General features: G+C 46.8%; 1 protein-coding gene across 1 annotated transcript in view; it reads left to right on the plus strand.

The window, feature by feature from the left end:
* Positions 1–25,357, plus strand: part of POLA1 (DNA polymerase alpha 1, catalytic subunit) — a 1,022,539-nt gene that overhangs the window by 495,989 nt on the left and 501,193 nt on the right. The window contains exon 29 of the mRNA XM_082247055.1: positions 1,694–1,899. Coding sequence (XP_082103181.1) covers positions 1,694–1,899 — 206 coding nt within the window. The remainder of the gene's footprint in view (positions 1–1,693; positions 1,900–25,357) is intronic.

The raw sequence follows: 25,357 nt of genomic DNA on the forward strand, positions 1-25,357 counted from the left end.
CAGAGAAGAGCTACTAAACTAGTACATGGATTGCAGGAAAAAACTTACCAGGAAAGGTTAAAGGACCTTAACATGTATAGCTTGGAAGAAAGAAGAGACAGAGGGGATATGATAGAAACTTTTAAATACATAAAGGGAATCAACTCGGTAAAGGAGGAGAGCATATTTAAAAGAAGAAAAACTACCACAAGAGGACACAGTTTTAAATTAGAGGGGCAAAGGTTTAAAAGTAATATGAGGAAGTATTACTTTACTGAGAGAGTAGTGGATGCATGGAATAACCTTCCTGCAGAAGTGGTAGCTGCAAATACAGTGAAGGAGTTTAAGCATGCATGGGATAGGCATAAGGCTATCCTTCATATAAGATAGGGCCAGGGATTATTCAGAGGATTCAGATATATTGGGCAGACTAGATGGGCCAAATGGTTCTTATCTGCCGACACATTCTATGTTTCTATGTGTGTGTATGTATATGTATATATATATATATATATATATATATATATATATATATATTTGTGTGTGTATGTTTGGGGTTCTAAGTAATTTTCTAGCAAAAAATACTGATTTTAACTTGTAAGCAACAAGTGTCAGAAATAGGCTTAGTCTTTAAGAGGTTAAACTGCCCTCACAGGCGGAAGTTCATTCCTTTCATCTAAAAGAATGAAAATACATTGTAATTTAACAATGTTGATAAACCTGGCATTTAGCAGCCTTTCGCTGCCCTCTATTTTCCAACCTCAAATCCAACTACTACAGCTTAAAAATGTCTGACGTGGCCTTATGCCCAGTACACACGATCCGAAAATCGGGCGACGTTCCATCCGTTATTTTTCGTATTCTAGCAGCTCTCAATAATATTCGCTTAACGGGAGAGGTTACTCACGATACGAATTTTCTCGGACGATAATTCTTAGCTTCCGGTATGCGTAACCACGCTGTAGCGTGTGAGGGGAAAATGATGTCTACTGCTCATGCGCTGTCTACTGCTCACCATTTTTTTCGGACGAACAACATACTGATAATACGATTATCGTACGATGTGTTATAATACGATCAAAATTTTTATGCTTGCACGACCGGATAATATCGGGTGAACTGTCGTGATCGCCTCTCATAAGCTGTGTACTAACGATCCGATTATCGTCCGATCCTTTCACAAGCGTTAATTTTCGTCCGATTTTCGGATCGTGTGTACAGACCATAACGCTGTATGCAACCTTTAGCAGCATACAATGTTTTTACAGCTTAACGCTGCTAAGCGCTGGCCCTGTTTTTTTTTTTTTTTTTTTTTTTTTTTTTTCTTCAGCTTAAAATCGCCTATGCCACTTACAGCTTCTAAAAGCCTTTGTGTAGATAATGCCATCTAATAACACGGAGGGGCGTTTTTAAGCAAAAAAATAAAAACGCCTGACACTCCTAAATACAGCTGTAAAAATTCCCTGTGTGTATGAGGCCTAGGAATCTAGGACATTTTTTTTTTTTTTTAAAACGATTAATCGTGCAGCCCCCTAATAAGTGTGTGTATATATATATATATATATATATATATATATATATATGTGTGTATATATATATATATATATATATATATATATGTATTTATATTTAGAGAGAATGTTGTGTCCCATGTCTGTGGGTATTTTTGGTTGTACTGGAACTTAGTCTGCTGGTTTTGTTCCACAATTCCTAGGTGAAAAGTGAGATCAACAAATCCTACAAACTACTAGAGATTGACATTGATGGAATCTTTAAGTCTCTTCTGCTGCTGAAGAAAAAGAAATATGCAGCACTAACAGTGGAGCCGACAGGAGATGGCAAATACATCACAAAGCAGGAACTGAAGGGCCTGGACATTGTCAGGAGAGACTGGTGTGAGCTTGCTAAAATGGCTGGAAAGTAAGTATAGGGTTTAACTGCACCATTATTTTACATGAGTCTTGCCTTGCTTTATGTAATTCATTATGTACTCCTATATTTTACTCCATCTGTGACTACTTCTTTAGGGGCCTTTGTGTCAAAGAGGAATTTTAAACAACCATCACCATGGTGCTTGAACAATTGGCAGACATCCAGAAGGATTGTGACAGTGTAACTGAAAACTGTCCAGGCCCCCATCACTACTATAGCTGCCTTGTGAGTTTCCTTTCTGGCCCTTTCTAGGGTTAGAAAGGATGGTAGTAAAGTCCAAGGAAGTGAACTCCTGATGTGCCAGCCTGCTCATTTCCCAAACTCAAAGGTCCACAATGATTTTGCTTACAGAGGTGGTCCTTAAAAAATGGAAATTGTTGCTGTCTGAACCCTCAGGACACAAGGTGACAGGGTTGTGATTGTGGCAAGCACCCAATCCAGCCAAATCTATTCTGACGCATCCTTGCATTGAGGATATCTAAAAGGACTTGGCCCAGTTGGACATTGTTTCTGCCCCCCTAAACCTTTTGCACAGCACTATCCGATAAAACTTAGCTCCTGCAAATGTTGATGCTCCCAGCAGTGGACATAGCTGTCTTATTTGAATAAGACTTACAGTTCCTGTGGACAGTGCACTGCCGTTAAAGGACCATGTTAAATCCTGCATAAATACTTTCAAGAAACCTATATTTGCAGGATGAATGGTGATGTTATACTAGTGCAGACAGGTGCCAATGCTCTACATTTTCAGGATTTAAAAGCCGGATTAGTGCTGAGACAACTAGATTGTCAATCAAATGAGAGCCACAGGACTTAAGGACACATTTTATTATCCTATACAGGCTTGAACTCCAGCAGAACAGATTCAGGAGATGATTGAGCAAGAACATGCTAATTTGAAAGACAGGTATGGGAGGGACACAAAATTTAACTAAATCCGAATTACAGCCCTACAATATTGAGAAACAGGAATTTGAGGATTGAGAATGCAGATAAGGGACAATGTGTAATAGTGATAGATGTAGCAGATTATGAATGCAAAGCATTACGTCTACTACGGATAAAGCGGCTTACACCACTCTGGGGAGCAGTCCTCGAATCTTTCAAAACTTTTTTTTAGTCATTATGTTGCGTGAGAATATAGGGGTATTGTCCAAAAAAAATGGTGAACATCTGAGGGTTCAGTTACCCTGGTATGCCCCCATTTACCCAAGGTGCACAAAGTGGGACTCTCATTGGAATTACATCTGATAGTAGCCAGCATCAGGACAATTTTGGAACCTTTGGGTAAATGGGTGGACCCACACAATAGGTCAAGCAAGAAGAGATTTGATTAGCAGAGAGGTGGGCAATCAAATAATGCTGAGAGATGAAGGGTCAATATTTACTACCTCTAATATGATGGCATATCTACAAATAGTGAATATTGTTAAGAATGACTTTCCCATTCTGTTTTCTGACAATTATGTGGCATTTTGAAAGGTGTAGATTGATTCTCAATTCAAAAGGCACCCTCACTCAGATCTGTTTTATAATCTAGCTACCTTTGTACTAGGAAGAGGTTCAAGGCATAGTTACCGGTAACAGGGTCATACAGGTGTGGTATTAAAACATGCCACTACTGCAGAGTACATAAAAGCATCATATTTTTTAAATCTGCAGTAACAGTAGAAGTGTTCCCTGTTAAGGGTTTTATTGCTTGTAATACAGTGTGTGGTTTATATGATTGACTGCACTTCATGTTCTCTGTTATTGTAAGAGTTAAGAAGCCCAAAAGAGGGAGTTATTTACACAGGAAACTTCTTGAAAGGGAAGTGTTTTGGATACAAGAGCCCCTTTTGGTACTAACTACTGTTGGGATTTAGAGTTATTTCTTAGGAATATATTCATTGGTATATTGATATTTTATACTTAAATGTCTGTTTATAGTAAACTGCATTATTATTTAGTATATATTCTAAATCTCCTTTTAGATCAGTTTATTCTAATCTTTTGACAAAATTATTAAATTAGTAGTGTTCATGCACGTTTATTTTATTTTTTACTTTGCAGTTTAACTTTTAATTAAACACATAGATGTTGGTTGTTTGACACTGCTCTCTGTGTTAGGGAGAGTTTGTTATACATTACCATGATGTCATAGTTGGCTATGATGAAGGCCCTTAGCTGCTGAGACGTCTAGCACACTGTAGATTTTAGCTGTAGGCCGAAATGTTATTAAATTGCTGTGACTCGCTGTGTCTTGGAACTTTTGCTGCATGATTACATATCTGGGTCATTTTAAACCCTCACGTTCACCTTTGTTTCCCTACGGCTAATTGTTTGATTACGTTGTACATATCATTAATTTACCTTTCAGGCTCTGCGATTCCCACTTTGCTAAAAAACAGAAAGCTGCCATCCTTTGGGGATTACCAGTGCCCACAGAAATCATTCTTGGTTTGGGGTTAAAAGGGAACGCTTCTTTCCAGAAAATAATCTGTGCACAGGTTTTAGCCTTTCAGTCAGGAATGAATTAGTCCCTGAGGGCTATTCAAATTCACGTTTGAGACCTCAGAACTACTTTCTTTCTTAGGTGGTCTTGTTTAAATTTGAGGTACAAGCAGTACTAACTCACACAAGTTTTAGCAGGATGTTAAAAAAAGGGCTTTCTCTGAAGGAAAGGTAGAAAAGAAAAAAAAAATAAAACACACAAAAAAATGTACATGGCAATAGTAATCAAACGGGCAAAGTTATTAAGATAAGACAGGAAGCGCTATAGACGGGGAGGGGGGGTTAGGGGGGTACTGAGTGACAGTAACAGAGGGGGTCATAAAACTGTTGAATAATGAGTAAAAGAAAAACCCATATCTAAATTTAGGTCCTTATCATTTGAGTCAAATAGAATTATCATTCTTTAAAAGTTTTCTTTCCTGAATAGTTTTGAAATTCCCTTTTAAGACATTGAGGTCTTCTTTAGTGTGGTCCATTTGTGGGAAGTGATGTCTCACTGGTTATTTATATTCCTTGATTGTATGTCTGTGCAGATTCATCCTTGCAACATCTGTCCTGTTTTGCCAATGTACTAAGATCCTTTGCTACATCATTTGCATTGGATGAGGTACACCACATTACTGGAGGTGCAGTTGTATGACCCTGTGATATTGAAGGTCCCGTGTGTGTTGCTTTTAGATTACATTGATTTGATAGCACAGTTTGCAGCGTTCTTATTGCAGGGTTTGCTTCCATTATTTGTGACTTGATAAACTAATCAACAGGAAACTTCATTCTGATTGTCTGAGGTTGGTTGGTTGTCTAAAAGCTTGTATTAAGGGTTGTTGGAATATTTCTTTCAGTGTTTCATCCCCTATTATGATGAGTTGTAAATATTTGATTATCTTTCTCATTTCACCCTTCCAGGACGGCCTACATATGAGAGATTGTGGCTCCACCCTACAGGAAACACAACTAATTTGCAGCTGTTGAAAAGGTCCCACCCATACATTGAGCTTCAGTTCAGTTGTGTTTCCAACCTACTTCGGAACGTTTTTTTTTTTTGTTTCGTGACCTGAAGGCAAATGTGTCTGATAGGTACCCCTGTAAGACAGGTACGGACGGTCTCTGGGTGGTTCCTCCCTATCTGTGTCCTTTGACAAGGAGCTTACAAGTCGCCAAACATGCCAGGTAGTCGGTTACCTTAATGAGAAGGTCCCTCCATACCTGAAGACCTGTTGTCTCTGCAGGAAGAGTCTCCTCCATTGCTCCCCTGTAGCTGGAAGCGGTAAGGATTCGTATTTCCCGCCTCAAGTGAGTGCGCCTCAAGCCTCGCTTTGAAGACCGGAAGTTCCGGTCAAGAGGAGGAGCGAGCGGAACCCTGAAGGAAGCTCAAGATGGAGGAGACGCCAGACCCACGACTAATGGCAGACTCTCCGGCTACTAAAGGTCTGAAACACCCCAAAGAGACAAGAACTGCACATCCCATAGAGGAAAAAGCGGTGGTGCAGGTGGCTGCAGGGAATTCAGAGAGACCGGGTAAGTGATTATACCGGTGTTGGGCCTGACTGCTGTCTATAGCTTTAGGACAGGCATGCCTTTTTCTCTTATGTCCTCCGACATACTATTGGTTATTGACTTCCGCTCCGCAGGAGTAGCTAGGCATAAGACTTAGTCAAAAGAACAAAAGCATTTAGCATAAACACACCCATGGGGGCTGTCCCACTGGTCAATACCCCCCTGCAGTGATCCCTCCCAACTCAGTTTGTCTCTGCCTAGCGTCAGGACTAGTTAGGCTTCCCTGTGCTGGGGCTTCAGTCTCAGCCTTTCTAATCTTTTTTCTTTGATTTTTCTTTGAAAATGTCAGTTTTTTTTCTTTGCTTTACTAGCTGTTTATTTTGTCAGCTTTAGTTTAGTTGGATCTTCGGATGAAGAATGATTCTTGCGGAGCTGGGAATCGGACTGGCCGCCCTGGCTCTTCAGGGCAGAGGGTCAGAGGGATCCCCAGCCCGCCATCGAGCGTTCAGCCATGTGTTCGTTCTGGCATTATGAACGACCCATCCCTGCTCACAGCAGGGATGCAGCCTGTGAGGTGGCTACCTCACTGGACACATTTGCGGTGCTACAGTGTCCTATTCTTGGCTAACGGCATTCCCTGTCAGATGAGGACAGCGGCTTTCCATTCATAGAGGCACCCCACGCCATCTGGTACAGGTAAGTACTTTCTGTGTGGGGCCTCTGTCTGGGGTGGCAGTCCTGTGTTGCTGTGTGTTCCCCATGTCTGTGCCTGTGTGGGGCTCCCTGATGCGATCCCTGCGGGGGTCTCTTTTACATGTGCTGCGGTGCTGTGTGGTTTTGGGGGCCCCTTCCCCTGTGTCACTGCGTGTTTTGGGGGTGCATACTGTGTGTGTGGCGGGTGAAAACCACGCGGTCCGCCATTTTAGGTATGGGCAAGCATGTCTGGCTTCACTGTGGGCTGGTAACTGCATGCTGTTTTGGCGCCATCCGGCGCCATCTTGTGTGTGGCAGAACGATCGTTCCGAGCACATGTTCGGCGGCCATCTTGCTGAAGCCTCCCATTCAGTTCTATGGGCAGCCATTTTCCCTGGGTCTTGCAGCTTATAGTTCAGGCTCTGATGCCCTCACTTCCTTTTCCTCTGAAGCAGCGACCGGTGTGGTAACACTGTGTGGGGGCTCTGCAGACTGTCTCTTTCATAACTCTGTTTTGTCCTTCCTGGCTCAGTTTTGTCTCCTTTTGGGGGTCTGTGTTCACTGTGTATATAGCGGTGGGCTGCGCACTCCGCAGCGATCTTAAAGGGCCAGTACTTTTTTCTTGCACTTTTTTCTGTAACTTGGGCAATGGAATCTCAGGACAGCAAATTCCCTCCAGCCCTGGTGGGGGACCCCAGTCCTACTGTACCCCCTGTTATACCTGATTTGGCCGCCGTAATTACGTCTTTAGTGTCCAAAATGGAGGTGCTGATGGCTGAACGAGCTGCTAGGAAAAGGCCTAGATTATATATCTCCTCTGATTCAGATGGTGCTGTGGCTGGCGTGCCCTTTTCAGGGTGTCGCTCGTCCCTGGACCCACTGGGGTCTGAGGGGGAGACGGAGGTGGAGGAGGTTGATGATTCTCCCCCGGGATCGCCTGAAGAACGTGCGACTATGGATGAGTTTATTCTGTGAAAGAAACACTACATTTGGAGGATGAGCCCAGTCCTCAGGGCATTGTGTCTTCATTTGGTACACACAGGACCCGCAAGTCGTCGCAGGTTTTTCCCTGCCCCGCTGAATTTCATCACACTGTGAATGAACTGTGGCGCAATTTAAAACGTCCTTTCACGGTACCTAGTCAGTTTAAACTGCTTTATCCCTTTGCGCCGTCTACGGACTCGCGCTGGTGTGTGCCTCCACAGGTGGATCACACTGTGGCCGTGTTAAACAAGGCTACCTTGATTCCCACTGAGGACACCCCAGTGTTCCGGGATCCCACAGACAGGAGGTTGGAGTCTCTTGACCGCCATTCATACACGGTGGCGGGTTCCTTGCTCAAACCTATTTTCGCGTCCGTCATGGTGGCTCAGGCGGTGGCGGATTGGACTAAGGTCTTTAGACGCACCCTCGCGTCTGATTCTGCCCTACCTTCCACGCTGGCTATGGTGGATAAAATTCACCAAGGAGTCAGACCAGACATCACGGAAAACAGTGGCTGATTTTCCCTATGCAGGTTCTCACCTTTTTGGCAAGGCGTTTGGATACCTTGGTAAAAGGCGTCACGGGGGGCAAGAGCACGATGCTGCCCCAGAACCCGAAAAACAAGTCCTTTCGTGGAAAGCGAGGTTCCGCCTCTCGACCCAATCAAGGGTCCTTTTGTGCCTTTAAGAATCAAACCAAGGGCAAGCCCTTCAAGGGCCAAGGTAGCCAGAAGAAGCCCTGGGCGGGCAAGCAGAAGTCCAGCAATGTCGGTGCAGCGGGTCAATCCGCCTCTGCCTGAAGGGGCGTCCTCACCTGTTTCAGGGGTGTATGGGGACATTTGCGCGGTTTCCCCCAACCTTGGCTGCTCCGAATTCCGGACAGGTGGGTTCAGGAAATCATTTGGTCAGGGTACAAGATCAAATTCCTTTCCCGACCAGCGGACAGATTCTTTCCCTCAAATCTTCATCTCACCCCGGGGCGTCTGGGGGACCTGCATCAGGCGGTGCAGGACCTTCTTGCCCAGGGGGGGGCGATTGTCCCGGTGCCTCATCGGGACAGGTTTGGGGGTTTTATTCCAATCTGTTCACTGTGCCCAGGAAGGAGGGCAAGGTGCGTCCTATTCTGGACCTGAAAGCGCTGAACCGCTTCGTGCGCGTTTGGAAGTTCCGTATGGAATATCTCCGCTCGGTGGTGGCCTCCCTGAGTCCAGGGGAATTTTTGGCCTCTATAGACCTGAAGGATGCATACCTACACATCCCCATTTTCGAGGGTCACCAGAGGTACCTTCGGTTCGCAATAGCGGAGGACCTCTATCAGTTACCTTTTAATAAATAATAATAATAAACCCTAATAAAGTTACCTTTCGGTCTCGCTTCGGCTCCAAGAGTCTTTACCAAAGTGTTGGCGCCTGTTCTGGGCCTGCTAAGGGCACAGGGCATTGCGATCTTGGGATATCTGGACGATCTCCTGTTAAGATCGAGTGCCAGCCAGAACCTGCTGCGCGATCTGTCCACTACGGTACAGACGCTCCTGGAGTTGGGATGGACCATCAACGTACAGAAGTCGACCTTGTCTCCTTCGATTCATCTTCCCTATCTGGGAATGGTTCTGGACTCTGCACAAGCAAAGGTGTTCTTGCCGGAGGACAAGCTTCGGACCTTACAGGACGAGATCAGGTCCCTCAGGGACAAGCCATCCTCGTCACTCAGGACCTGCATGCGGTCCCTAGGGTAGGTGGTATAGGTCTTCGAGGCGATACCCTTTGCTCAGTTTCACACACGGTCTCTTCAAGCGGAGATCCTGGCCAGGTGGGACAGACTACCTCAGTCCTTGGATCTGAGTGTCTCATTGAGTCGCCGGACCAGAATGGATCTTCTGTGGTGGCTTCAGTCTCCGGCTGTGTCAGAAGGGAAATCCTTCCGTCCGTTACTGTGGACGGTGATTACCACGGATGCCAGCCTGTCGGGCTGGGGTGGGGTCCTGGGCAACCTGTCTACCCAGGGCACTTGGTCGGGGGAGGAATCCTCCCTTCCGATCAACATATTGGAATTGAGAGCGATCAGGCTCTGTCTTCCAGTGGTCGGATCGACTTAGGGGCCATCCTGTTCGGGTACAGATGGACAATGCTACCGCAGTGGCTTACATCAACCACCAACGGGGCACCAGGAGTGCCCGGGCAGCCCGGGAGGTGACCGACATTCTGTCTTGCGCCGAGACTCATGTCCCGGCAATTTCAGGACACTTTAGTGGGGGGTCCCCTATGTAAGTCGCCTCAGGTGCTATACCGGGTAGTGGGCGGTGGAGGGGACACCCCGGAGGGCGGTACATGGTTGCGCCTCATGCTGCTACCTTGGGGGGCATTCATCCGCCGGGATGACCCCCGCCAGGGCCCCCGGGCCTGTTACTAGGGTAGGCCTCACTAGGCCCGAGGTCACGTGCTCATCGAGGCAAAGCCGCCATTTTGTCATGGCCTGCAGCCTTAACAGGCCTCAGCAGCCTTCCTGGGTACCCCCAACACTGTAATGCCGGTGGCCATTTTGCTGGAGGCGAAGACAAAACTGCACAGGAGCTTCTGGTTCTTGTGGGTGGGGGCGTTTGATTCTATCTTCTCTTCTCCATGCTACTGATGGACCTTGCTGTGCTCTCCATGTGGTAACTACTCTAGAGGAGTTTAATTACCGTGGCCTTCACCTTTTTTATCTTCAGAGGGGTTTCAGGCCTTTGGGGGGCTTATTACTATCCCCCGGAGTAGCGATGCGTGCATCGCGCTAGCCTCTTAAAGGCGCAGTGCACAACGGTAATGGCGGACTTGCTGGGACCTGTGGTGCCTTTGTAACCTCACTTAGCCTCAGGAGCCTTAATATTTGGCGTTTGGGTGTGGATTGCTCCCTCTTAGGCCATTGCTCCTGTTTTCAGGAGAAGCTTCTGTTTAATCTCTTCCGGTGCAGGTTCCGGTGTTTCCCCGTTTTCCTGTTTGCTCTTTTCATTCTTACTGTGCTATCCTACTCTTTGGTCAAATGTCTAACATGGATTCCACAAGTTTGTCTGCGACCCCCGATGTATCGGGGCCTGCTTCTGATGCTCATGATGTGACTTTGTCTGTGATGCAAGAAATGTCCAGAAGAATTTAGTTATTGCGGCAGCATTTACTAAGAAACGCCCTTGGCCCTCGCCTGTCTCATCTCAGACCTCAGATTCTGAGGCCGATATGGTCACCTGCGACGCAGACCCCCTTTTGGAGGATGCGTCCCCGCATTTAGAATTTTCTGACGTGGAAAAGGATGTTTTCACACCCGCCTTGGCACAGGAAAATGTGCTGGTAGATGCTTTAATACCCTCAGTAAGAGACACCCTAAAAATCACAGATGCGATTTCTAAATCGCAAGGAGCCTTGGTATCCTTTGGACCTCTCAGGGCAAAGAAATCGGCCAAGGTTTTCCCTTGTCCCGAAGTCTTGTCCGCCTTGGTGGAGGAACAATGGTGGCGACCTAATTGCATGCTTACAATTCCCAAATGTTTGGCTAGACACTACACAAGAGATCTTACACAAATGGACGACCCCCTCCTTAGGTGGACCTCCAGATATGCGGTATTCACAAGGCCACGGTTTTACCGGTGGCAGAATCCTCATCTCTCCCTGATCCGGTTGACTGAGGTATTGAGGTCTTATCCCGACACCTGTATACAGTAGTGGGATCTATTCTCAGGCCTGCCCTGACTACCATTCTAGTCTCTCAGACTATGTTTGAATGGGTAAAGGCTCTGAGAGAGGCACTAACCCCGTTACCGTTATCTGCCTTGGAATTCGCTGATCAATTATCGCAGACTCTGCAATTTGTATGCAATGCTAACCTGGACGTTCTTCCGCTCACAGCCAGAGCTTCAGTGGTAAGTTTGCTCATCAGACGTGCGATCTGGCTAAAGTCCTGGTCGGACGACCAGGCTTCTAAGAAGCTTTTGGTGGATCTTTCCTTTCAGGGTGATCGCCCTTTTGGTTCCTCCTTGGATGACTTGATCAAGATGGTCACTGGGGGAAAGAGCACACTCATTACTCACTCAACTAAGGGTAAGTCTTCCTCGCGTTAGCGAGGACCTTCCTTTACATCCCAGAAGCGTCTTTTTCTTCGACCGTGTCGCAAAAACCACAGACTTCGGGCGGAAAAGGATCCGGGAAACGTTGGGCTGGTAAGCCGAAATCCTCTGCCCCCAGCATCTCCAAGCAGACTCTTGTGCCTGAAGGGGTGCCCCCACCCACTTCAGGGGTGGGGGGACGTGTCTGTTTCTTCCCGGATCCTTGGACCTCACTGTTGCAAGACAGGTGGGTCCACGAGGTAATTCAGTCTGGGTACAAGATAGTTTTGTTTCCGTCCGCCAGACAGATTTTTTTTCCCTCCAATCTTCAGCTGTCCCCAGACCGCCTTGCGGGGCTGCAGGAAGCGATTCGGGATATGCTGTCACAAGGCGTGATTGTAACAATTCCTCATCGGGAACGCTTTCAAGGGTTCTATTCAAACCTAATACAAAAGTAGAAATTTGCGCTAGGATTAAAAACATGAGCATGGGAGAAGTTTATCATAATGTGCTGGTGTAAAATAATGGCAGAGTTTTAAAGGTTGTAATTTACCAAATACCGGTATTTGGTAAATTCCTTTTTCCTTTTTCCTCAGAGATAATCCGGTATTTGGTAAATTACAACCTTTGAAACTCTGCCATTATTTTACACCAGCACATTATGATAAACTTCTCCCATGCTCGCCGGTGAGAGGTTGTTTGGTTGGCTCAGCCGGATGGATTTGATCCATGGTGACTATTGCTTCCAGGTGAGGTCACCCCCTTCCCCATTAATTATTCTCTATATGTATTTATATGTTAACAACTCTTTGATCGACATTAATTATATTCTATTATTACCAGAGTATGCATATTTTTTTAAATCCTCCTGAAAAATCGGTTTATACTGTGAAACATGTTGAGGGATATAGGCCTGGATATCTGTATTCCTTTTCTGGGATAACCAGTCTTGGATGTTTGTATGCACTCTTGTATTATTGTTGTGATTTTAACTTGTCTTGAATAAAAATTATGTAAAAAGAATTCTTCTATGTGTGATAAAACAATTTTCTATGGTACCGGAAATTTCCAATCCAATACTTCCCGCCCCTTTTCCCTATCTCCTTTGGACCTCTTTGGGGAGGATTGGTCCTTGTTCCCTGTTCCCCTTTCTATCTATGCTGGATGTTGGTACCTTTTAAGAGCAACATATCTCAGGCTGAATAAAATATACATTTGGATTTGATTAAAAAAGGGCATACCATATTTTCCGGCGTATAAGACAACTGGGCGTGTAAGTCGACCCCACCAATTTTCAAGTTAAAACATAGGTTTTGGGCTATACTCGCCGTATAAGACTACCCCCCTTCCGAAGCAAGGCAATACCATTGAAAAACATCAGATTTCTCATAGATCTCCAAGGTACCCCAAGTACTGTAATACATGTAATCTCTCATAATATCTCCAAGGTACCCTAAGTATAAGTATTACCAGTAGATGTAATCTCAAGACGCCGGCTGTGCGGGAATCCTGTACCGGTACACCGTATGTACCGTAGCTTCGGCTACATACGGTATACCGCGCTGAGCCAATCACAGTGATCGATGTATCTATTATTCAGGGTTCGTACGGTCTTGAAAATCCTGGAAAAGTCATGGGATTTTGACATGACACTTTCCAGGTCTGGAAAAGTTATGGAAAATGAGTAAACCCCACTAAGTTTTGGAAAAGTCATGGAATTTTGTGCAACTATTTAATTTAGAAAATGTATTGTACTGTATTCTGTGGGAGCGGGGGACAGTAAGTGGACTATTTTCTCTGTTTCGGGTTTAGGCAGATTAATCAGCCGCAGCGCACTGAACAGCTGAAGCCTGGTCACTGACCTCTTCAATATGAATAGACCGTGACAGGCTGGGAACTCTGCGGCGGATTGATCTGCTGAAACCTGAAACTGAGAAGTGCACTTACTGTCCCGCTCCCAGGGGCGTACCAGCAGGGGGGGGGAGGGGGTGCGCGCACTGGGGGTTGTCAGCCGGACAACCCGGATCGCCGCACTGAAGGGGTGTCAGGCCGGTGTCCGCCGGGCCGCCCGCACCGCCACACTGGGGGGTGTCCGCCGGGCCGCCCGCATCGCTGCACTGGGGGGTGTCAGGGCGGTGTCCGCCGGGCCGCCCGCATCGCCGCTCTAATGGGTGTCAGGCCGGTGTCCACATCTCCGTGTGAAGAACTTCTTAGAAGGCAGCTGCAGCGGCAGGAAGAAGGTCAGTGCCTGAGGAGTCTTGTTTTGTGTGCTGGATAGGAGGGGGATGGGATTGGGCAGCTGCATAGAGATGAATTGAACTTTGCATGTTTATTCCGCATGCTATCGCTGAATGCTTGTTACTCCTCCTCTCAGCGGCTGTAGGAGGAATATGGAAAGTTCAATTCATCTCTATGCAGCTGCCCCATCCCCCTCCTATACAACTTCCTTTGCTGGCCCCCCTCAGTGCTCTTTAGCCCCCCTCAGCGCTCTTTAGCCCCCCCCTGTGCTCTTTAGCCCCCCCCCAGTGCTAATAAACACCCCCCCAGTGCTAATAAACACCCCCCCAGTGCTAATAAACACCCCCCCAGTGCTAATAAACACCCCCCCAGTGCTAATAAACACCCCCCAGTGCTAATAAACACCCCCCCAGTGCTAATAAACACCCCCCCAGTGCTAATAAACACCCCCCCAGTGCTAATAAACACCCCCCCAGTGCTAATAAACACCCCCCCCCAGTGCTCTTTAGCCCCCCCAGTGCTCTTTAGCCCCCCCAGTGCTCTTTAGCCCCCCCAGTGCTCTTTAGCCCCCCCAGTGCTCTTTAGCCTCCCCAGTGCTCTTTAGTCCCCCAGTGCTCTTTAGCCCCCTCAGTGCTCTTTAGCCCCCCCCAGTGCTCTTCAGCTCCCCCCCCTATACACTCTAGCTCACCCAGTGCTCTCGACCCCCCTGTGCTCCCTGGCTCCCCCCTTAGTTATTTCCAGTCCCCCCCAGACAGTGCTCTCCAGTCCCCCCCCTCCCCCTGTGCTCTTCATCCCCCTGGTTTTCCCTGCTTCCACCCCCCTGCGCCTTCCAACCCCCCTGCAATGCTTTCCAAACCCTCCCTTAATTCTCTCCAGTTCCCCCCCCCCCCTCCATGCCATTCAGCTCCTCCAGTGCTCTCTGCTTCCCCTGTGCTCTTCCGGCCTCCCTAGTGCTCTTCTATCATGTCCGCAGTTCTTGACCTTCTCTTGTATCATGTCCGCAGTCTCTGACCATCTCTTGTATCATGTCCGCAGTCTCTGACCATCTTCTGTATCATGTCTGCAGTCTCTGACCATCTCTTGTATCATGTCCGCAGTCTGTGACCATCTCTTGTATCATGTCCGCAGTCTCTGACCATCTTCTGTATCATGTCCGCAATCTCTGGCCATCTCTTCTACCATGTCTGCAACCTCTGACCATCTCCTGTACCATGTCTGCAGCCTTTGACCACCTCCTGTATCGGGTCCACGGCCTCACACTTTTTTTCCCAGGACTTGACCCCTGAGTATAGACAAGAGTAAGCGCCGCATTTGTGCATCTGTGCCATCCATACCAGTCCACCTGCACCTCCATAATGGCTGTGGCTTGGGCCTAAAGAGTAAGCGCCGCATTTTGTGCATCTGACTGTGCCATCCATACCAGTCCGGGTGCACCTCCATCATGACTGCCTAAACTGAAGCTTTTTCCCCAAGCAGGAGCAGCCATTAATCTTCTTTCTCCAGTTACAGTATATTGGTCAAATTACAAGTTAACTTTATGGGGGTAACACAGTTTCAGCTAAAGTTAGTGTTCACAGGGTAGCAATGCCAGGGAAATGCAGCTTTAAAATGTATGGCTTCATGATGAAAAGTATGAGAGGTGGCTGGAGAAAGATCAGGACCCGGGACGTGCTGCATGTACAGTGTGTGTCGTAAAACGTTTGACATTTCGAACATGGGAGAGGCAGCACTGTCTAGCCACGCTAAAGGTGCAAAGCACCAGTCTACACCTGTGTGCTCGACAGCTTCCAATCCAATCGCTGACTTTTTCACCCGTGCGCCTGAAGTGACACCGGCTCCCAGCTGCGGCAGCGGTGCTTCCATCTCATCCACTGTAAAACAAGGCACCATTTTGAGTCACGCTGTATCCAGAAACTAAACCCTAACTGCAGAGGTACTGTACACTACAAAGATTGTCATTTATTTTAGCAAAAATATGCTGGGTGTGACATGGATTTTCTTCTTATTTAACATGTATACATAGACATTTCATTAAACTTTAGGTCATAAATATTTACGTGAAGTCATGGAAAAGTCATGGAATTTTATTGGTAAAAATGTGTATGAACCCTTATTATTGAATGCAAAGCCTGCTCGGAGTCAGAGAGGCGGGCTAATGTTACTCCGCCAATCCGAGCAGGCTTTGCATTCAATAATGGAATACATCGCTCTCCCTGATTGGCTCAGCACGGTAAACTGTATGTAGCCGAAGCTACGGTACATACGGTATACCGGTACAGGATTTCCACACAGCCAGTGTCTTGAGAGATTACATCTACCGATAATACCTATACTTAGGTTACCTTGGAGATAATATACTCGGCGTATAAGACGACCCCCCATTTTTGGGAGATTTGTTTGAGGTTCAAAAGTAGTCTTATACGCCAGAAAATACAGTATATCAATCGCTTGAGCGTTTAGATCAGATCACACAATCCGTATGGGCATATACTCCAAGGTGCATACATAGGGAAACAATAGAGCAGTCATTGCGCAGATATCTTTTAAAAAAGTATTTATTTAAACCAACAAAAGCCTGCACACAGGATACTCACATTATTTCCAAACCAACAGGCGTAAAAAATGGCAAAGAAGTGGTGTAGGCTTGTTTCAAGCCAAAAACATGGCCGACCTCCAGTAGCATGAAACGCTAGCTGTGGTTAAGCTCCTCCCAAAATGTTTTGTCATAACTGACATCAGGGGGCCCCTGGCGGCTCTGCAGGTAGCAGAGATCCTGCGATGGGCAGAGGACTACGCCCCAGCCCTATCCGCCGTGTACATTCCCAGCGTAGAAAATTGGCAGGCGGACTACCTGAGTCGTCAAGCCCTGGATCTGGGAGAGTGGTCCCTGCATCCACAGGTGCTACACCAGCTGTGTTTCCGGCGGGGGACCCCGGATGTGGACCTGTTCGCTTCCAGACAAAACAAGAAAGTTTCAAAGTTTGTGGCTCGGTCCAGAGATCCTCTGGTTGGCGCAGTAGACGCCCTGGTGGCTCCCTGGAGCCAGCATGGGCCACTTTATGCATTTCCTCCTCTGAAACTTTTATCTCGCCTGCTACACAGGGTCAAGTTGGAGGGGATTCTGGTAATTCTGATGGCTCCCGATTGGCCCCGGAGATCCTGGTACGCCGACGTGATTCGGCTGAAGGTCGCAGGTCCGTGGACACTTCCTCTGCGGGAAGATCTTCTATCTCAGGGTCTGATCTTCCATCCTGCTTTACAGTCGCTGGCTTTAACGGCTTGGCTGTTAAAGGACAGGGGTCTGTCCGATTCTGTTATCCCTACCTTACTCAAGGCTAGGAAGTCCACTTCTCGGAAAGATTTATCATTGTACGTGGAAAGCGTATATTGCTTGGTGTGAATCACTGAAGCTGCATCCTAGATCCTTTGCTATCAGCAGGATCCTAACCTTTCTACAGAAAGGGGTTGACCAACGTCTGGCATTGGGGCACTTTTAAGTGTCAGATCTCGGCCTTGGCTGTGTACTTCCAACGCCCTTTAGCTATGCACTCTTTGATTCGTACGTTTCTTCAGGGGGTTCGCCTTGGATGTGGTTCGGTGTATCTGGAGACTACTGAGTCCTTTTGTGGAGGCGTATTCTCTTAAGGGCAAGGTTCCTCCTTTCCCTGTCACGGCTCATTCACATAATGGAAGGTATCTGAACGACAGTTAATATTTTTGGCAGATACCAAAAAATGGACCTAGATTACTAAATTTAATGAAAAGGGTGGGACTTGTCATGATTCTTAAAGCTTGTAGCTTTGACGTAGGCAGTATTTGGATGGTACTCTGAAATAGGTTCATCATGGCTGTGATATTAAATGCTAACTATGAAGCTTATTAGGTTAGTGTGCTTATTTATCCATGTTAATTTTGGTTTGTGCAATTTTCCTCACACCACAGTAAAATGTTAAAATGGCTTTCTTGAATAGAAAGATAATTCTTCAAAAAATAACTTTCCAAAAAGGCAGCGCTGTCTCTGTGGAGACGGGACTTGCAGTAAACTCAAATTGCTTTGTGGCACAGTGCTACCTCTCTATTTTATCTTGTAAAAAGCACTATAACAAATATGAAAATATTGAATGCTGTGTTCTTTTGTTACATCTCAGTAAGGGACTCCAGCTTGACAAAGGATGCGCAAGCAGCAGAGATTCCAGTTTTAGTGGTATGAATTGCATGATCCTTAAGTGTTGACAATGGTATGTCTGAGGTATTTTGCTTTATACAAGAGATAGAGAATACATCAATTGCTTGCATTGTGTAATAAATGGACAACCAAGTTGCTTAAGAAGCTTGAAATAATGTCACCTTTAAATAAAGTATGCAGCCCATAAGAGCTGCACGATTAATCGTTAAAAAAATGCAATCTCGATTCACCCCCTCACGATCTTAAAATGGCATGTCCTTGATTCTTACATAGCTGTTCTCTTGCTCACTCACAGCTGTAAAAAAAAAGAGCCTCCGGCAAATGTTTATCAACATAGTTAAGGCTGCTAGATAACTATAAACACAATGCTTTACAATGTATCATTACCCTCTTTTAGATCAAAGGAATGAACTTCTGTAAGTGAGGGCAGATTAACCTACTCAAAGATCAAGTGCCGGTTCACAAATATGCGTTGCGGGAAACTCTGCAAATCCCCCGCGGGTTCGCACATCGCACTTGACTCGCAGGCAGTTCACACTGCCATATGCGAATCGCTGGGGGTGTCAATACAAAGTTAACGACACTCCCAGATCACTTTGCATATTGCAGTGCAAACTGTCAGTCCAGACATGAATCAGATCGCATAGGTGTGAACACCCATACAATCAAATTCTGGTGCAGACCCACAAAAGGGTCCTGTGCGACTTTGGTCCGAATACGATGAAAATTCTGCCATACAATCTGACAATCAGACATGGTATGTGATTAAGTCTCCATGTACACGGCTGCAAAGCTAGTTCTGACGCCGGGAAAAAGCAGCTGTTAAACGTGCTTTCAGTAGCTTTTTCCATTGGCGTTATTGCACGTTTGGCCACGTTGCTTTTAGCAGTGTTTTTTCTGCCTTCATTCAAAATCAATGGTTCCCTATGGGAGCCTATTGATTTGAATGGAAGTCGCACCGCAAGTCGGATCAGGATGATCCGACTTGCGGTGCGACTTGCGCTGTGAGAATCTTGAGGGGGAACTCCACGCCAAAAATGGGAAAAAAACTGCGTGGGGGTCCCCCCCAGGTTCCAAACCAGGCCCTTCTGGTCTGGTATGGAATTTGAGGGTAGCCCCACGCCGAAAAAACAACGTGGGGTCCCCCCCAAAATCCATACCAGACCCTTATCTGAGCATGCAGCCCGGTAGGGCAGGAAGGGGGAGGGGACGAACGAGCGCTCCCCTGCCCCCCCCCCCCCCGGGACCATACCAGGACACATGCCCTCAACATGGGGGGGTATTGGTGCTTTGGGGCAGGGGGAGCTCTGCACCCCCCACCTCAAAGCACCTTGCCCCCATGTTGATGGGGACAAGGGCCTCCTCCCCACAACCCTTGGCCGGTGGTTGTGGGGGTTTGCAGGCAGGGGGCTTATCGGTATCTGGAAGCCCCCTTTAACAAGGGTGGCCCCTCAGATCCCGGACCCCCTCCCTATGTGAATGGGTATGGGGTACACTGTACCCCTACCCATTCACCCCATAAAAGGCAGTGTATGTAAATAACAGTAGACGTTTTGGAAAGTTTATTAAAAATCTTCATCTGGACTTCTCCGCTCTGGTCTTCTCCCTCTCCGCTCTTCTTGTCTTCTGCTCTTTTGCTGTCCGCTCTTCTGCTGTCCAATCTTCTGCTCTTTTGCCCTCGGCTCTTCTTCCTCCGGTCCTCCTCCGACGATGTCTCCGGTGATTATGCCGGTCTCCGGTCTCTGCAGCTTGTTATATAGCCATTGTGGGCGTGGTCGCCAGGTGACCTCATCAGGAGACCCCGTCCCCTCATGCCACAGATGACGCTGAGGACGTCACCGGAAGTGACGAAACGCGTCAGTTTGGACCTCATAGCATCATTACATCACGTTGAGGTGGAGTGCAAGCCGGAAGTAAGCTCTGTGAGGAGGACTAGCAGCCCGCACCGTTAGACCACCAGTGATGTTTTAAACCTTTTAAGCTGATTTTTACCCTATTTATGGGAAATAAAGGATTTTCCTAACAATATCACACTATCTGGAGCCTTCTTTCTCCTTTTTATATTACCACTGGGCGATTACCCCGGAGCCTAAAGGAGCCACCAGCAGCCCAGCATCTAAAGGGGGAACCTATTAAGCCCAGGGGGCTTTCTAAACGTGAATGGTTCTAATGCCATACGGCATATAGGACCCACTTAATCTGGTAAGTGATCCAATTTACCTATTCACAAAGGAATTGATGTCACGACTTATCACGTCAGAGCACTTGCACCTTAGAATTCAAAGATTCACTGTCACTAAGGACGTTTACTATGTTTGAGCACTGAAGTCACCATATATATTTTGGACTATTTTTGATACTATCAATATTTTTAATATTTTTAGTAATTTTATATATTCCTTCTATCTTTATTGTATTTATATGCTCATTCACTATGCACTAATTTGCACAATCCCCTATCATGGGGAGTTTTCTCTGATGTTTTTTGATGATTTTATGTTGAAATATTTTTAAGATATCACGTTTTCACTGGAATTGTATATACAGCACAGAGAGTGATATAGATATTGGTATTTACTGGTTCCAGCAAGCGCTGTATTTGGTCTTCTATAAGACCATTCATATCTTAGTACCTTTTTATTCATACAGCAGCTGCACACTCATTTATTTACATTGTTTTTAGGCTCACAGTTTTTAATTAATATATTACCCTACTAGTTCCATTGGCGCAAGGAATATACTTTGTATATATTTTTCAAATGTTCTTCCATCCTGCTTTACGGTCGATGGCTGTTGAAAGCAAGGTTTTGAGGGATAGAGGTCTCTCTGATTTGGTGATTCCTACCCTTTTGAAGGCCAGGAAGTTGGCATCTAGGAAGATCGGTCATCGTACATGGAAATCGTATATTTCTTAGTGTGAACTGCTGCAGTTGCACCCTTGCTTGTTTTCTATAGCTAGGGTTTTGGCCTTTTTACAAAAAGGGTTTAAGCAGCGCTTGGCGTTGGGTACTATCAAGGGCCAGGTTTTAGCTATGGCAACGTCCGTTGGCTTCTCATAGTTTGATTCGCACCGTCTTTCAGGGGGTGCATCATCTGGGAGATCCCCGTTACCGCCGTGGGATCTTAATCTAGTTTTGTCTGTTCTTCAAAAGCCTCCTTTCGAGAATATTGGGGAGATTGCTCTGCTCTTTGTCACAGAAGTTTGCCTTCCTTTTGGCTATCACTTCTACTCGCAGAGTCTGAGTTGGCGGCGCTGTCCCGTCTGCCTTATTTGGTGGTCCACATGGATAAAGTGGTCCTCCGACCTAATCCATATTTTCTCCCTAAAATGGTGTCATATTTTCATCTTAATGAGGACATCGTATTGCCTTATATCCTAAGCCTAAACATCCCAAGGAGATTGCCTTGCACTCTGAAAGTGGTTTGGCCAATAAGGGTTTATCTGATGGTTACGGAGTCCTTCAGGAAGTCAGACTCTTTGTTCTTCCGGACGGTCCTCGCAAAGCTTTGGCTGTGTCCGCTGCGACCATTTCGAGATGAATCAGGCAGACGGTTGTTCAGGCTTATTCAATCAAGGGTCAGGTTCCTCCTTTCCCTGTGATTTCTACTAGTGTTGAGTGCCTCTTGGGCTTTTTGCCATCAGTCCTCTGTTACAAGTTTGTAAGACAGCGATTTGGTCGTCTGTGCACACCTTTACAAAATTTTACAAGGTGGATTTGTTGGCATCTTTGGAAGCCTCTTTTAGCTGCAAGATTTTTGCAGGCTGCTGTTTCATAAGATGTTTTTTTGTTATTCTCTTAGGGGTCTTTTACCTGGGTGAGCTCCTGTTTGGTTGAGCTCTGTTGCCCGGTTGGCAAGGTTTAGCCTCTTGGAGTTGACGTTACTGTCTGGTTGCGTTTTTTCCAACCCCTCATGCCTATACTGCTTTGGGACGTCCCACTCAGCCCATGAAGATGAGGCTGTGTCTGTCAATGGACAATAGAGAAAAAAAATGTTTTTGTAAGATCTTACGGTAAAATCTTTTTCTCTGATGTCCATCGACAGACGCAGCACCGGCCACTCTGTTTGGGGTTGAGTCTTTTGTCTTCACTGCTTTAAAACTAAACTGATGTGCTGGGCTGTGGCAGTGGGAGTTATGCCTGGAGGGACAGCCCCTAGGGCGTGTACATTGAAATGTTCCTGCCTAGACTACTCCTGATGGGAGGAGCATAACCCACTCAGCTCATGGAGATGAGGCTGCGTCTGTCGAGGGACATCAGAGAAAAATATTTTACGGTAAGATCTTACAAAAATCTTATATTTCTGACACTTGTTGCTTACAAGGTAAAAGTATTTTTTGCTAGAAAATTACTTAGAACTCCCAAACATTTTTTTTTTTTGTAGAGACCCTAGAGAATAAAATGGCAATCTTTGTCACACTGCATTTGCGCAGAAGTCTTTCAAATACAGTTTGTTGGGAAAAAATACACTTTAATGAATTTGAAAAAAACTAAACAGTAAAGTTAGCCCATTTTTTTTGTATAATGTAAAAGATGTTACGCCGAGAATCTTCAGCCCATTTTCTCTTACGTCATCTGACAGTCACCGCCCACTCATGCAGTCTTCTCTACTGGGTATTGATCCTATCCACAGGAGTAAGCTAGGCAGAAGATTTTGTTAGAAACATTCACAATTCAGTTTGTATTTAGCCTAGTTAGGAGTAGGCAGGCTTCCCTTGGCTGGGGCTGCAGTCTCAGCCTTTTCTTCTGCTTTTTAATTTTTATTTCTGCTAAATGATTTTTCTTTACACTGATAGCTTTTTATTTGTTCCTGCGCTTAGTCAGAAGACTACGGCTTTTGCTGAGCTGGGAATCACACTGGTTGTACTAGAGCCTTACGGAATCCCAGCCTGCCATCGAGCGTTAGCAGGCTATGAGTACGCCCTGGCCTCGCAAACGACCTGTCCCTGTCCTCAGGGACAAAGCCTGCGGAGTGGCTACTTCGCTAGGATGTCTCAACTGCGGTACGCCGTGTGTTGCTAGCGTCCTGTTGGGCTGACAGCAACCCCACCCAGAGTGGGAGGCTTACCGTCAGAGTGGCACCCACGTTTTCGCTGGATTAGTGAGTACCATGCTACCCCTCTGTCTATGGCATTTTCTGTTGGGGGGTGTCTGTGGGACCTCTGTTGTGGGGATGACAGTCTATTTGGAGTCTGCGTTATCCCCCTCATGTCTGTCTGTATGGTTCCCGTGTGTCCCTCATGGTCCCTGCGGGGGCGCTATAGCGGGGGTCCCTGTGGGGGGTTTGCGGGGTTCCCTGTGTCCCTTGTGGTGCTTGTGCTGCATTTTGGGGGTACAGACTTGGTGGGGGCCGCAGTGGTGTAAAATCGCTGGGCCGCCATTTTGGGTGTGGGCAGGCTGTTTGGCCTCATGTAAGGGCAGCAGCCATTTCCTCTGTAATGCTTGGCGCCCTTTCGGGCGCCATCTTTAGTGTGGGCAATGTGTTTTACCCATGTGCTCGGCGGCCATTTTCTCGGAGCCTCCCCCATAGACTTACATTGGCAACCATTTTCTTGTACCTTAGACCTATGTTCGGCCTCTAGTGGCGTGACATAATTTCCTCTCTACAAGCACTCACATCGAGCTGGCAGCATGGTATTAGTATAGATACACTTCTGGGAGGCTTTTCTGCTATTTTTTCGGGTTTCTATCTCTGCTGGCAGTTATATCCTTCAGTGCTTAGTAGCACAGGCTAGTCACTCATTGCGGTGGGAACCGCCGCTATCGCCAATTTAAAGGGCCAGCGCCATAAAGTGTGTTTTATGGAGTCCCAGGATAGCAAATTCCCCCCAGCTCTGGTGGAGGGTTCAGGTACTCCTAAGACGCACCCTTGTGGCTGATTCCGCCCCTCCGGCTACTCTGGCGAAGGTGGACCAAATTATTCAGGCTGTTTTATACCTGTGTGACGCGGCCTTGGATGAGGCCCCTTTAGTCTCCCGCTTATCTGCGGTCGCAGTGACGATCCGTCGCATCGTGTGGTTGAAAACCTGGTCGGCCGACCAGACTTCCAAGAAGACGTTGTCTGACATCCCTTATGCAGGGAATCACCTTTTTGGGGACTCACTGGACGAATTGGTTAAGGGGGTCACTGGGGGTAAAAGCACACTGCTGCCCCAGGTGTCCAGGGGCAAGTCTTTCCGCGGTAAGCGGGGCCCTTCCTTCAAACCTAACCAAGGGGTCCTTTCGTGCCTTCAAGGCACAAGACAAGGGCAAATCATTCAAGGCCTCTGGTGGCCAGAAGAACCCATATGGAAGAAAAATATATTTCCAATATATTTAGGGAAATTTTTTTTGAAATATATTGAATATGGCCAAAATTGTAGCATTTCAAATCTACTTCCAATATATTTGGGGGGGGGGAAATTAAGAATGTTTTTTTTTAAATATATTTTTCTTCCATGTGGGAAGCCTTGGACGGGCAAGCCTAAAGCTGCCCACACTGGCACGGCGGCCCAGTCCGCCTCGACCTGAAGGGTCGCCCTCACCTGTTTCCAGGGTGGGGGGACGTCTGCGCTGTTTTCCCGGACCTTGGCTGGCCAAGATTCAGGACAGATGGGTTCAGGAACTCATTCGGTCAGGGTACACGATCAAATTTCGATCGCGCCCGGCAGACAGATTCTTTCCCTCAAATCTTCATTTGACCCCAAATCGTTTCCGTGATCTTAAACGGGGGCAGTTCAGGATCTCCTCGCCCAGGGGGTGATAGTCCTGGTGCCACATCGGGACAGGTTTCGGGGTTTCTACTCGAATCTGTTCAGTGCCCAGAAAGGAGGGCAAGGTGCGTCCAATTCTTGACTTTAACTTTCTGAACCGCTTTGTGCGGGTTCAAAAGTTCCGCATGGAATCCCTCCGATCGGTGGTGGCCTCCTTGAGCCCGGGAGATTTCCTGTCTTCCATCGACCTCAAGGATGCATATTTGCACATCCCCATTTACGAAGGTCATCAGAGGAACCTCCGATTCGCAATCGCGGAGGAGCACTATCAGTTTGTGGCTTTGCCTTTCGGTCTCGCTTCGGCTCCAAGGGTGTTTACCATAGTATTGGCTCCTGTCCTGGCCCTCTTGTGGGCGCAGGGGATTGCAATCTTTGAATATCTGGACAATCTCCTGTTAAGGTCGAGCTCCAGTGCCACTCTGTTGCATGATCTGTCAACCACGGTTCAGATGCTCCAGGAGTTCGGGTGGACCATCAATTTTCAGAAGTCGACAGTGTCTCCTCCTGTTCGCCTCCCTTACCTGGGGATGGTT

Source organism: Pelophylax lessonae (genome assembly GCF_965119305.1).
Source record: "Pelophylax lessonae genome assembly, chromosome: 2".
NCBI classification, from domain to species: domain Eukaryota; kingdom Metazoa; phylum Chordata; class Amphibia; order Anura; family Ranidae; genus Pelophylax; species Pelophylax lessonae.